Source organism: Fundulus heteroclitus, chromosome 22, assembly GCF_011125445.2.
Source record: "Fundulus heteroclitus isolate FHET01 chromosome 22, MU-UCD_Fhet_4.1, whole genome shotgun sequence".
Lineage (NCBI taxonomy): Eukaryota > Metazoa > Chordata > Actinopteri > Cyprinodontiformes > Fundulidae > Fundulus > Fundulus heteroclitus.
In genome coordinates, this window is record NC_046382.1 from 11,178,068 (window position 1) to 11,192,911 (window position 14,844).

The 14,844-nt window shown below is 45.3% G+C and overlaps 1 protein-coding gene across 1 annotated transcript in view; it reads left to right on the forward strand.

Moving 5' to 3' along the window:
- The first annotated feature begins 4,824 nt into the window (after positions 1 to 4,824).
- The window catches only part of thada (THADA armadillo repeat containing), a 136,783-nt gene continuing 126,763 nt past the window's right edge, over positions 4,825 to 14,844 (forward strand). Inside the window, exons 1-16 of the mRNA XM_021316329.2 lie at positions 4,825 to 4,890; positions 5,157 to 5,287; positions 5,375 to 5,484; positions 5,574 to 5,701; positions 6,865 to 7,013; positions 7,093 to 7,125; positions 7,216 to 7,264; positions 9,137 to 9,312; positions 9,394 to 9,488; positions 10,862 to 11,085; positions 11,179 to 11,897; positions 11,991 to 12,145; positions 13,724 to 13,879; positions 13,950 to 14,057; positions 14,139 to 14,262; positions 14,685 to 14,830. Of these exons, the coding sequence (XP_021172004.2) occupies positions 5,215 to 5,287; positions 5,375 to 5,484; positions 5,574 to 5,701; positions 6,865 to 7,013; positions 7,093 to 7,125; positions 7,216 to 7,264; positions 9,137 to 9,312; positions 9,394 to 9,488; positions 10,862 to 11,085; positions 11,179 to 11,897; positions 11,991 to 12,145; positions 13,724 to 13,879; positions 13,950 to 14,057; positions 14,139 to 14,262; positions 14,685 to 14,830 (2,445 nt within the window). The 5' untranslated portion in view covers positions 4,825 to 4,890; positions 5,157 to 5,214. The remainder of the gene's footprint in view (positions 4,891 to 5,156; positions 5,288 to 5,374; positions 5,485 to 5,573; positions 5,702 to 6,864; positions 7,014 to 7,092; positions 7,126 to 7,215; positions 7,265 to 9,136; positions 9,313 to 9,393; positions 9,489 to 10,861; positions 11,086 to 11,178; positions 11,898 to 11,990; positions 12,146 to 13,723; positions 13,880 to 13,949; positions 14,058 to 14,138; positions 14,263 to 14,684; positions 14,831 to 14,844) is intronic.

Sequence of the window (14,844 nt, forward strand, 5' to 3'; positions counted from 1 at the left end):
ACATCCACGACAGCTGCTCCAACCACTACAGCCACCCCAACAACTACATCAACAACAGCTGCTCCAACCACTACAGCCACATCAACGACCACATCCACAACAGCTGCTCCAACCACTACAGCCACACCAACGACTACATCCACAACAGCTGCTCCAACCACTACAGCCACACCCATGACTACATCCACAACAGCTGCTCCAACCACTACAGCCACACCAACAACATCCACAACAGCTGCTCCAACCACTACAGCCACACCAACAACTACATCCACGACAACTGCTCCAACCACTACAGCCACACCAACAACTACATCCACGACAGCTGCTCCAACCACTACAGCCACACCAACGACTACATCCACAACAGCTGCTCCAACCACTACAGCCACACCAACAACTACATCCACGACAGCTGCTCAAACCACTACAGCCACACCAACGACTACATCCACAACAGCTGAACCAACCACTACAGCCACACCGACTACATCCACAACAGCTGCTCCAACCACTACAGCCACACCAACAACTACATCCACGACAGCTGCTCCAACCACTACAGCCACACCAACAACTACATCCACAACAGCTGCTCCAACCACTACAGCCACACCAACAACTACATCCACAACAGCGGCTCCAACCACTACAGCCACACCAACGACTTCATCCACAACAGCTGCTCCAACCACTACAGCCATACCAACAACTACATCCACATCAGCTGCTCAAACCACTACTTCCACTACAGCTGCTCCAACCACTACTTCTACAACAGCTGCTCCAACCACTATTTCCACAACAGCCGCTCCAAGCACTACAGCCACACCAACAACTACATCCACATCAGCTGCTCAAACCACTACTTCCACTACAGCTGCTCCAACCACTACTTCCACAACAGCTGCTCCAAGCACTACAGCCACACCAACAACTACATCCACAACAGCCTCTCCAACCACTACAGCCACACCAACAACTACATCCACATCAGCTGCTCAAACCACTACTTCCATTACAGCTGCTCCAACCACTACTTCTACAACAGCTGCTCCAACCAGTACTTCTACAACAGCTGCTCCAACCACTACTTCCACAACAGCTGCTCCAACCACTACAGCCACACCAACGACTACATCCACAACAGCTGCTCCAACCACTACAGCCACACCAACGACTACATCCACAACAGCTGCTCCAACCACTACAGCCACACCAACAACTACATCCACAACAGCTGCTCCAACCACTACAGCCACACCAACAACTACATCCACAACAGCTGCTCCAACCACTACAGCCACACCAACAACTATCTCCACAACAGCTGCTCCAACCACTACAGCCACACCAACAACTACATCCACATCAGCTGCTGAAACCACTACAGCCACAACAGCTGCTCCTACCGCCACATCCACAACAGCAGCTCAAGCCACTACACCCACACCAACCACTACAACCACAACAGCTGCCCCATTGATTACATCCACAACAATTGGCACAACCACTACAGCCACATCTATCACTACATCCACCACAGCTGCCACAACCACAACAACCTCCCTGACCACTCCATCCACTCTTGCCCCACCCACCACCACAACCACTCCAGCCGCACCAATCCCTACATCCAGTCCAGCTGGACCATCTGCTTCAACCACTAAAGCCACACCCACCACCACAACCACTACAGCCACACCAACCACTACATCCACATCAGCTGCTCCATCCACTATACCAACCACAACAGTCTCTCCAACCACAACAACCGCAACAGCTGCCCCATTCACTACATCCACAACAACTGGCATAACCACTACAGCCACATCTATCACTACATCCACCACAGCTGCCGCAACCACCACAACCACAACCAGTACAGTCTCCCTGACCACTACATCCACTCTTGCCCCACCCACCACCACAACCACTCCAGCCGCACCAGTCCCTACATCCAGTACAGCTACAGCATCTGCTTCAACCACTAAAGCCACACCCACCACCACAACCACTACAGCCACACCAACCCGTACAACAACAACAACAACTACATCCACTCCTGCCACATCCACCACCACAACCACTCCAGCTGCACCGTCTGCTTCAACCACTAAAGCCACACCCACCACCAAAACCACAACCACTACAGCCACACCAACCCCCACAACCACCACAACCACTACAGCCACACCAACCCGTACAACAACATCAACAACTACATCCACCACCAGTGATGCATCAAGCTTTAGACTTGGTCTCTTCCACGTTTTTCTTGGATTTTTTGTCTTTATCATTTAGCTGAAGATAAATCAGCAATCTCACATCTGAACTAATTTCAACATATTATGAAAATGTATTTTCCAATTAAGTGAAGTATTGGATTCTAAGATTTAATTTAATATATTTAATATTTAAGAATTTTTTTCAACTGTGTATTTATTTTTGTGTCATTAAATGAATCCTACTAAAGCTTAATACATGCGGACCAGTTTGTGTAATGACCCACAAGCATTTATCACAACTGCAGACCTTACTACAACAATTTAATGTTTGTTACTGGTCTCAACCATTTACTGTTTCAGTGGGTTTATGATGCTTTTATTCTGTTTTATGTTCTATATTTTAATCACGTAAAGCACTTTGCATTGTCTTTGTACTGAAATGTGCTATATAAATAAATTTGCCTTACCTTGCCTTGCCTAGTGCTTGATTTTATACACACTTGGACATGGAAATGGTTCTCACATCTGATTTCCATTATTAAGATGTGTGGGTGTTGTCGTAAATAAAGATAACTGATTCTCCAGTAACTTATTGAATTAAAGGAACTGGTGCTTACATCAGGTTCCAGCACTTTATTGACAACCAGTGCAGAGACAAAGTAGTCACACCCCAGGCTAGGCCACAGCCTGCCACCCTGTCAGCCCCCAGCCCTGGTCTCCTCCGAATCCTGTCTATCTCCTTGTCAAACTCTGTTATATCAGATGACTAGAGCAGAAATAATACAAAGATCAAACATTTACAGTCTGACACAGAAACGTTGACATTCAATAAAGAAATTAAACGTCTTCTACCTTCTTTGAACAAAGATTATAAATATATTATGCGTACGTTTTGCGAGAGATGTCAGCAAAATGCATAGAACTGCAATGTTGATTTTTATGAACATGGTTTTCGGCGCACGTTGTTGACGATACTGGCTGCGTCCTAAGCAACTGCCTAGCAACGTGACGTGACGTGACCACTGGAGTGCTGAGTTTGCCGAAAAACTGAAGTCACTGGCCGCCATCTTGCTACTCCCTACTCTCACAGAATGCCATAGAATTTGGTTGCAACAACAAGCAGTTTTCTGGCTGTGTAAAAACGTTTTATAGGTAATTCTACAGTGAGTGGATGTACTAACACTATCAACTACTAGGAAATTAGGTGCTGAAATATTTTACATGTTATTCATATTAAATATATATGTTTATATAAGTATGTGTATAAGTATATATGTATACATATATGTAAATATATGTTTTTGTATATTGTTATTTATATATTTATAAATGTTTTATATATATATATATATATATATATATATATATATATATATATATATATATATATATATATATATATATTTAAATAAATAAAATGCAAAAATATTTCAGCACATGACTTTCTCAGTACTTGATAGTTTTAGAACATAACATAAACGTATATGGCATTAGACATTTTAAAAGTTTTAAGCCCCCCCCCCGAACGTGAGAAAATCCTCGTTATTCGATGCTGTAGCGCACATATTCCCTAGTTACTGGAAGAAAATAGGGAGAAATAAACAAGGAAATAAAATTTAAATTATATAATCAAGAATTAGAACAAGTAAAGTGTATAAAATTTTTTAGGAATATGGTTTGATGAAAAACTAAACTGGAATATACATATTCAAGAAGTGGTTGATAAGTGTAAGAAAATCTTAAATATTTTAAGATGCTTGGCTGGCAGTGACTGGGGAGCAGATAGAAAATCAATGAAGCAGATTTATAATGGAATGATAAGATGTAACATAGACTTTGGGTGCATAGTTTACGGTCCAGCAGCTAAAACACTTCTGAATAAATTAGACATAATTCAACATCAGGCAATAAGAATATGTACTGGAGCATTTAAAACCACACCAACAGCTGCAATAGAAGTAGAAATGGGAGAAATGCCATTAGATTTAAGAAGAACAAAACTAGAAATAAATTACTGGTTAAATTTACAAAGCAATAAAATTGATCATCCAACTCGGGAAATTTTAGGTCCATGTTGGGAAAAAGAAAAGAAAGAAATGAGGAGTTTTGGATGGAATATTGGAAATAAAATAAAATAACTCAAGATTGATAGTTTAGAAATAAGTCAAACACCAATGTCAATAATACCGCCATGGATTTTACCAGAAGCAAATGTAGACATATCAATAATAGAAAAGAAACAAGATAAATCATACACGGTAGATAAATATTCAGTACAGATACATATAAACAAATATTACAAATATATTCAAATTTATACAGATGCGTCAAAGATAAATGGGAAGATAGGAGTAGCTTTTGTGGTGCCAGAATTCGAAGTAAAAATAGGAAAACGGACGTGACTGCTCACGTCTTTGTGAGACGCACTGAAAACGTCGGGCGAAATTGATAAAGGAACGTTTGTCTGCCTTCCTTGAACAAAACAATAATATATTATACATACTTTCCGCTAGAGATGTCAGCAAACTGCATCAATTTAGCGTTTCTGTTGGACAGGCTGTTTGGAGCTCTTTTATTGTGAAATTTTTACCGGATGTTGTTTTATTTATATCCGGGTACACCGGCTGAAGCAGAAGGGCTGTAGACCACATGCACAACGGAGGTATCTCTTTTTAATTATTTCAACACAACACATTTAATAAGTGTGTACTCTTATTGAGCTTCTCTTGGTGCTTTAATTGCTTTTGTTTGCTTTTCTTATATCCGCTATTTATTTAGGTGTTAGCTAGCCTGCTTAATAAAGTTGGCTAATACTAGCAACAAGACTTGGTTTAGAAGTTTGAGCCCTTTTCTGTGTATGCATTCACCTGTTTGCGCTTCTTTATGAGTATTTATGCGATATGTATAATAATATACCACGTCTAACAGCATGCTTTAAGGCCGTCTGGCTACGTGACAACATCTTGTAGGCAGCAGAGGCTAAGCCATGGTGGTGAAGAAGAAAACTACTAAAGTGGAAGCGGTGGCATTGGATGAGGAGAAGCTATGCAAGCTTATAGGTACGTCTCCTACCATGAGAAGGCTCCCGCTTTCCTGAAAAAAATAAATAAAAATACCCACCTGTCCTCCTCTCTTCCCCTCCCAAGCGTCCCTCTCTGTAGATGGAGGAGCAGATGGAGTCAAACAGCTGGCCCAGACCCTGCAGTCCTGCCTAGAGCTGACTGATCCCGTGCAGCAGATCCAGCTGATCAAAAAGGTGTGTTCAGGACAGGATACGGTGCTCTCGGCTGGTTTTAAGCGTACGCACTTGCAGGTTGTGATGCGTTTGTGTCCGTGCACCATCAGGCCGGGTCCCAGTTGGAGGCTCTGAGTGAGGAACAAGCTGGCGGCGCGCTGGATGCCTGTCTGAACGCCCTAGCGCTGGTCTACACCTCTGTGCGGGCGAAGAACCCCCTGAGACGGGCCGTCGCCAGGTAGAATCTGCTTTTTATTTCCCGCATGAAAACAAGCTGATTATGTTGCCTTGGGAAAGTATTCACACCCCCTGAAGCGCTAATGTGAGGCGGAAGCAAAACCGTTTCCTGCGTTTTTCGCAAATTAAATTTTGCATTCAGTCTCTGAGGGAGAAAGTTGTGGGGAACTTTAAAGGAGGGATAGATTATGAAGCAATAACCAAAGCTTTGAAGTTCCATCATCATCTTAAACTGTAAAGAGTGTGGCACAATTGTGAAACTCAAGATTTGCCTGTCTAGATAAACCTGACAGACAAGGCAAGGAGGAGCAGCCACAAGGCCTTGGTAGCTCTGGAGGAGCTGCTTAGGTTCACGGCTCAGGCGGGAGTATCTAAAAACAGGTCGACTGTTTGTCATGAACTCCACAAATCTGGCCTTTATGGGAAGTTAAGAGGGAAATCATTTTTAAAAAGCTGACCAACGTCTTGTTTGCAGTTCCCCACAAGGCAAGAAGCCTGCGGAGGAAGGTGCTCTGGTCAGATGAGACTAAACTGGAAACGTGTTTGCCCAGATGCAAAGATCTGTTTATCACGAGAAAATGAAAAGAACACTGCACATGTCCTTGAACATCAGCTTTCCACTGTCTAAACATGTTCATCATGCTGTGGGGAGGCTTCTCGTCACCAGAGACTAGATAAGTCCTGGAATAAAACCTGTTGGAGGCTGTGAAAAACCCAAGTACTGGGCAGGCCCCTCAATGGGATGACAGCCCTAAACACACAACCAGAGCTACGATGAAACGGTTTAAGATAAGATAAGATGGTCTTTATTGATCTCACAATGGAGAAATTCATTGGATTCATTAGAAATTCATTAGATTAAAGCATGTATGTGTGATGGAGTGACCCGGTCAAAATCCGGACCTGAATCCAGTTTAGAATCTGGGGCAAGAAAACTGACCTTCACGGATGCTTTCTTTCTGCCAGAACCATAAACCTCTGGAGGTGCTCGGCTGGTAGAGACGAACCCCAATAGACTTGCAGCTGCTGTTGCAGCCAAATGTGATTCTGACTCACGAGGGTTACTTTTGCAAGCCACTGTGGGCAATAATCCAAACTATGTGAAGAAAAAGATGAGTTCAACGTCGAATGTGAGACGTCTGTGTGTGCTGCTGCTCTCCTCAGCGCCTTGGGTTCAGTGCCTGAGGGGCTTCAGGGCCGGGCTGTGGACCGCCTGTCCGCCTGTTTGTCCGACTGTCTGTCCAGTCCTGGTCCAGAACAGCATCCACGCGTCATCGACACCATCTCCGCCTGCCTGGACGGCTTCCCGCTCGGTGGGTGTCGACGAGAAAGATTTAGCTTTCGTTCAATAAATCAGTTGATTAACAAGTTGATTAATTTTTTTTTTTTCAGGCGAGAGATGCATTAACGAGCTGCAGCTTCAAGGTTTGAATCCACGTTACTTCAACTCACTTTCAAGAGTTTTATCTTTTCCTTCTGTACTTCATCAGAGCCTCTCTTGTTTTTTTTTTATAGTGTTAAAGTTCATCTGCAAGGTTCTACATGAATACCTTCACCAGAACCGGTAAGAAGACGAACTCTGTTTCATGTTTCTGCAGAGATGTTTAAACCTGTGATCTGATCTGCACTCGAACGACAGGGTGTGATTCAGCTCATTATATTCAATCAGATGCGCTCATCATGGGCATGACTCTCATTACCTTTGGGCCTTTAATAAATAATTAAAACTCGTCTTTTAAGCAACAGCAGGGGCTTTAAGAACAAGAATCGGCAGCACCAATTTTTATTAAATGTTGTTTTTTCTCTTATCCACGCAGGGTGTAAATTAGAAATCTGCACAAACTATCAGGCATGGTAGTGGCAGCGTCATGGTGTGGAGCTGGTACTAGTGTGTAGTTAGTTTTTTTTTAAATAAAAACGTGCAACTACCTTGAAATGTAATAACTTAAGTGGTAAAATATAAGCGTACATCTCCTCTAATATTTGGATAAACGTCTCTTACAAAGCTGCACCTTGACCCCTCATTTTGGAAGCTATCGTCAAGCTGCTGAAGGTAAGTTCACACCTAACAAGGTGCGTGGAGCGAGTGATTTACATGTTGTTCCTGTGTAAAGGCGCGATTAGGAGCGAATTAAGGGTCGGAGATGCGATCGATGCATTTTAAGCGATGTGAATTGGGCTAATGGAGTGAAAAGAGACTGAATAGGCGCGGCGTACGCACGACTAGAGCGAAGCTTCAACAAGCGGAACCTTTCTTTCAATTCGTGTCTGGTTAAGCGATCAGGGACTGGATCTGTTCATGACGTAGGGAGAAACAGCGCAGTGGAGACGAAGGGTCTCTTCATTCAAAATAAAAGATACGTTTCTGTTGAGCACCGATTGATTTACTGACCGGAGACAGACGGACAGGGCTTCTGCAGCAGGGATAGAGCGCCTGTAGCTGGTGACCCGGAGGGTGATCCATCCCCCGACGCGGGAAGTTGGGAGCGGCTTCTCCTTGATTACGCGGTGTAGCGAGCTGGTTGTCCGTGTGAATTGTTTGTGAGCTTGATGCAAAATGTCAAGCAGCCAATGGCAGGCCGGGTTCCTGTTCGGTGTGAACTACCTTTAGATAATCCTGGGTAGACATTTGACTTTTTGTTGTAGTATACTTAATGTATAGTTGATTTCCTGCCGTAAAAAGTGACTTTTAAGGCCCACAATTAGAAAAAATTCCAGAAGCTTAATGTTGGCTTCCTTTATCCACTCTGAACCAATTCTGTTGGTTCAGAGTGGTTAAAGTGTTTGGGATCATGGTCGTGTTGGAGCTCCCAGCTGTGTCCCACGCTTTCACAGCCTAGCTGTTGATCTGGGGCAAAGTGGAAGGATTTGAGGGAAATCCTCGTTCTGTATTCCTTCCACTTTGTGTAATGCACCAGAACCAGCGGCATGAAACCAGCCCCTAGCCTGATGTTGCCACCACCATGCTTAACAGGTGTTGGGATCGGAAGCGCTGCATTGACTCCTCCAAGCATACTTCTCGTCGTTGTGACCAGACAGCGCAGACTTTTTCCATGTCTGTGGACGGCTGGGAGGTCTAGCAAAGCTTGGAGGGGTCCGCTTTGCAAACGGAGGGCGTCTTTTTTTTTGATCAGCTGGCTTTACTGCAATAGCTTCGCATCCAGTTCAAACAAACATGACTGAGCTGCACTCAGACTTTAATAGGTCGATGCCGGGTCTAGCTTAAAGACGTTCCAGAACCTTTAGCATCATTTATTAACGGACTGGATTAGAGAAAATCCTGAAAAATGAAAAGTTATGCTGCAAACTATTTATTTATTTTTTAATAGTCTCTACTTGTATTTCTAAAATTCCTCCATCCTAGAAACAGAACAGTTGATATAAATCACCAAGGCATTCATTCGCACGCCTCTCTCTCCCCCTGCTGGTTTCTCAGGGGTCTCGCAGGCCGCCACATCGCTCAGGCCCAGCTGATGCAGTCCTGCCTGGCCGCGGTGAAAACCTCCATGCTGGTGCTGCAGAGATGCCCGGACGGCCTCGGCGACGCGCTGCCGGCCCAGCAGGACGCGCTGGGCGGCCTCCTGAGCTGCTACACGCACATCCTCACAGACGGTGGGAAGCCATCACCCTACTGTGAACTTTTTGTTTGAGTTCCCCGGTTTTTGCCTCATCCGTTCATCTCTCCGCTTGCAGAAGAGTTCATCCAGGCGGTTCAGAGCACAGCAGGCATGGCCGTGGTGCTGCTCGTCAGGTCCGCCATGGGCTCTGGAGACGAAGTCGCCGCTGTGGTCAGTTATCGACCGTCTAGTTCTTACAGTCGCTCTGAAAACAAAGTAGAAAATTCGACCCGTAACAGGTTGTACAGTTAAATCAGAGTCTATGAAAATATGTACAGGACAATTAGAAAAATACTAATTGAGGAGTGGCCTGCTAATTGCCAGGAGAAAGTCTGTCCTTCCTACAGAAGAATATGGCAGCACAACTCAGATTTGACAAGTCATAATCTGGAGCAACGTCTTTTTGACGAAAGGGACCAAACATGTTTGGCCGTTCCTCGTAGTGCCTTGTTGGAGAAAAGCAAACACAGGATTTCAGTTCCAACACATTATGCCAGCTGTGAAGGGTGAGGATTTGGGACCTGGGCACCTTAGAGACGACCATGAATGGCCTTAACCGGACCACCTACAGCAGGGTTCCTGTGGATCCTTAAAAAGTCTTATAAGTCATTGAATTCTGTAATATAAAACTAAGGCCTTAATTGGCATTGAAATGTCTTAAATCAGTCTTTCTTAGGTCTTAAAATTGTTACCAGGTCATAAATAGGATTTTATTTTTGTAATCCCTACCAAACAGTAAAATAATTGACACAATTATATATTTTTTAAATTTACCGAACGGTTCAATTTAACCATTATTGGTTCCGTCCCGATAGCGGAACCAATAAAAACTGTTGCGGCCGGACCATAGCTATGAAAAAGAGTTGGCACTGATTTATAGTTTATTTTAGTAGGGAACAAAACAAAGTTTGTGAATTCAGTTCAGTAGTTGTTAAAAATATATCTGTAATTTGTGTGTTTTTTAGCTTTCTTCCTATATGGAATGTTTTTCAAAATTTTAAACATGTCTACTGGGCCAGAAAGTAATGGTTTATGTTAAAATAAACATTTGGGTGAAGTTGTCGCAACCAGGTTTATCTTGTTTATCGTGAAGTTGGTCTTAACTTTTTATTTCAAGTGGCATTAAAAAGTCTTAAAAAGTCTTGAATTTAACTTGCCTTATGCTGTAGGAACCCTGTACAGGACAACCATCCCAAACGCAGCAGAAAATCTAGTCTCTAATGAAGAGCAAAGGTGTTAGGATGGTCTAGTCAAAGGCCAGAACCCGGCCTTACTGACAGGCTGTGGTGAGACCTCTAGAGATATTTGCAGAAAAGGACTGAAAGAACTGATCTGAAACAGGGTGTATGTTGTTGTTGGGTTTTTTTTTTCCACGGTTGTGTGTTTTATTCATGTTCTGAAGAAACTAAACTCCAACCAGGAGCTAACCACTGAAATCCTTAATTGCGATCAATTCTTGGGGGAGGGTGCTGGAGTAATTCAGGGAGCTGGTTTGGTGTTTGCGTGTGTGTGACGCTGTGTTTTGCTGTTTCTGCGGACACCAGGTGTGCAGTTTGCTGCGTGGCTCGGTCCAGGGTTTGGAATCGGCCCCTCGGTGGCTCCGGCAGAGGTGTGAGGGTCTGTGCGCGGGCCGGCGGCCTCCGGGCGTCTCTCTGTACCTGTGCCACGGCGCTCTGGCCATGCTGAGCTGGAAGGCCTCCCTGCCTGGGCCTCGGTGGGAGGAGCTGCTGCTGTTGGTGCCGGAGACGCTGCTGGACCTGGATGCCAGGTAGTTCTGGTTCCCCACTCGGTACTGATCACTTTATTGAAAGTTTTGCTTTCTTCTGACTGAAAATTTTTTTTTCTTCTCTTTCCCCCGCAGCGTAAAGGAGTCCAGTACAGCCATGGTGGTGGCTCGGGTCTTGACCCTGTGGAGCGGCGCCGCCCTGGACTGCCTGCAGGAGGAGAAGCACCTCTGCCCCCCCGGCCTCCGGGCGGCGCTCCGCGGAGGCTCCGAGCTGCAGCGCCACCTGCTGGAGCACATCTACTCCCACTGGGAGCACCCTCTGGACGGCGTCCGCCACCAAACCCGCTCCCTGTTCCACAACCTCCTCCTCCTGCACCGGCACACGATGCCGACGGCCGCCTCCGACCCGGCGGAGGACCCGTACGTCGCAGAGCTCACCCACAGCCTGCTGGGCTTGGAGTGGCACATGAGGGGGAAGTACGGCGCCCTGGGCTGCCTGGTGGAGCTCCACGGGGCGGAGCGCCTGCTGAGCATCCAGCCCCAGCTGCCGTCGCGTCTCCTGGACCTGATGGGCGATCAGAGCCTGGCTCCTTACGCCAGCGACCTGCTGGAGAGGCTGTTCGTCAGCCACAGGGCCCAGCTGGCGGGAGGAGGAGCCCCCGAGGAGACGGAGGGCTGGGTAGAGCGTTGGCACCGCACGTGGGTGGACCCTCTGCTGCACGTCCTGTGTGACAGCAGGCCGGACCAGACCACCTACATACTGGACTACTTCCTGCCCAAGCTGCTGCGATGCAGCCCCTCCAGTCTGGCGCACATGGTGCAGGCCCTGCAGGATTCCCCGCCCTGCAGGACAGGTACCAAACCTTCACAGCTCTGGGTTTTCACATGTTTGTGAGTTTTTGCGTCAAAAACTGAATTTTTCAGCTTTTCCCCCTTTTTCTCATGAGGTTCTTCATCCAGCAGAGGAGCTCTGGGAGCCTTGATGACCTGCCTGCGGGCAGCCAGAGCTCAGGGGGTCGCCACATCCTCAGGGGAGGGTCTGTGGGGGGGATTGATCCCGCTCCCCTTGTTGCAAAGTGCACTTATCCACAAACATGACCAGGTGAGTTCTCCATGTTCTCACAGGTCTGTCCCTTTTTCCAGGTTCCAACCCTCGAACCCCCAATATGTTTGAGGGGAGGATTCTATTTAATTAAACAACACAAAGTTATTAGTGCAAAACTGGGAAGAGGAAGTAAAATACATTGATTTAATTCTTTTTACAGATACAAATCTAAAAAGTGGGGTTTGCATGGCGTTCAGTCCCTTTTACTCTAATACCTGTAAAAAACATTCAGAAAATGTAATTTTTTTAAGTTAGTCAACTATGCATCATTTAATCTCATGGTAAATGCAGATGTTCTGTGGCAGCGGTTCACCTTCCAGCAGGTCAACGACCCTAAACCTACAGCTACAGACACAACGGTTCAGTTTGAAGCATCATAGTGTTTAAGACTGGTCTATTTAAACAGCACTTTTCAGTAACACGACGATTCAAAGTGCTGTACATGAACAGAAAAACATTACAGAGGGAAATATCACATAAGAAAAGAAAAACATTACATTAACAAAGGAATAAGCTAAGTACATGCTTGACTAGACTTCTTTAGTTTCACTGTAACAAGCTTCATCTCTAACATTCAAAGCTTAATTGTTTCTATTTACACATTAACAAACATACGGAAAGCATAAAATCACAGTTCTTGATTGTTTCTATTCATAATAAGAAATAAACTAGGTAAATCCTCGGGGGTTTCTGATCTAAAGTAATTTTGTCCAAGTTTTCTAAAAACTACAACTTATTTTGTTTGATTGTAACGAATAAGCAAAGTAAATCCTTGACTAGACTTAAAGTTACAATCTACTGTATTTTTTGGACTATAAGGTCCTTAAATCTTCTCAAAAATTGATGGTGCGCCTTATATATGATTAAAGTTGTGTTTACTGACTGATTTTATGTGCTACAATGCGCTCATAAATCTGTTATAACGTGTAAGTACGACTCTGTACAACACTGTCACTACCTGATAGGACCCCTGAGCTGTCTAAAAGACTGCCTGACTGTAATGTCTAAACTAGAAGAGCATTCATGTAAAGTACTCGCTAGCAACAATAAACCTAGTAAGTTAAATCAATATAAAAGTTACATTTATTTTGGCCTTATGTTAGAAACAGGGCAGTGTAGTCCAGCTACTCTGTCCTCCTGACAGAGACGGATAGAGAGCTGTGGACGTGAAAGGTGGGAGTGATATTACACACTTGGGGAGAATATTTAATTCACTTTATAATCTGGTGTGCCTTATGGTCTGAAAAATATGGTAAATTATATGGAGAATCTGTGTCTGGGTGTGGAAACGAATCTTCGATGTTGACTCCAGTCTGAGCTTAAATGGTTTTGTGAAGAAGAAAGCTGAAAGAGACGCACATGTGGCAATTTATTGACTCAGAGGGACTGAATTTAAATGCATGCTGCAACTGTTACGATTTAAATCATTTAAAAATGTTTGTGTTTATCCTTTCTTCTTCTACTACTTCACAATTATGCACCACCCTGTTTTTTATGAAAAGTCCCACTAAAAATGCGCAGAGGTTTGTGTTTTGTAATGTAACAAAATGCCTATGGTTAACCTTCTGCCTGCAGGTGAGGATGGACGCTCTGGGTTTGGTGTGTGAGAGCCACCGCAGCACGGAGGTCCTGACCCTGCAGGAGATGGATCTCATCCGCCATTTCCTCCCTCCCAACCTGAACAGCCAGTCGCCCGGCGTCAGGCAGCAGACCGTCAGCCTGCTGAAGAAGGTCAGGCCCTGAGCTGACAGTGGTGTAGCTCCCGCCGCTGGCAGCTCTGATAACTCCCCGTGCTTCACAGTTGCTCTGCAGGGTGAAGGACAGCAGCCAGCTGCTGCAGAAGAGACTCGTCCAAGAGCGAGACCAGGAGGGCCGAGCCCAAGACCAGCGCTCCCTGCATCAGTACAAGGTGCACCGCTCGAACCGAGAGTCCCTGTGTGATAATCTGAAGGGAGCGAGGTCTTATTCGGGGGAATTTGCCTGATTGCAGGAGTTTCTACGCTGGCTGTGTGGGAACCTGCTGGAGGTTTTGTTTCCTGGAGCCTCCTTCTCCAAATGCCTCATGTCCCTAAACCTGCTGAATCTGCTGGCTCAGCTCTTCACCTTCACTGCTGGTAACCCTCGTTCCTCCTTAGTAGCTGCAGAGCGGGAATTGGCGCTCTGATGAAATAATGCTTTATGCCGCGGTGTGACCTCGGGGTGAATCTGCGGGGATGTCCTGTCCTTTGAAGCTTGGCACCTCTCCTAAACGCTCTGCACTTGTGGTTAATCCTCGTGTCCTTGGTATGATGCCTGCAAATAGTTTGAAAAATGACCTCATGGCACCTCAAAAGCTGAACAGTTGATTGCTGCCCTTCTAACTGTGTTAAAACAAACCTGTGTGCTCCAGAGCAGCAGAATGCTAGAACCCCTGCTTTCACGTCAGATCTGAATGCTAATTAAGTTTATTTATAATTTATTCTATAAACACAGTGTCTTTGTGACTGAATCTTTGGGCTCCTGTCTCTAACCGCCTCCTTTCCTCCGTGTTTTCCAGAGCCCGACGTGTTCGCCCTCGGTGAGGTGGTGACTCCCGCACATGCTCAGAACGTACTCTACTGCGTGGCCAGCAATTTCCTGGAAGTCAAACAGCTGGCCACGTCGTTGCTCAGGCAGCTTCCTCCATCCGCCGTTGGACTTCAGGTTAATGCCACTCC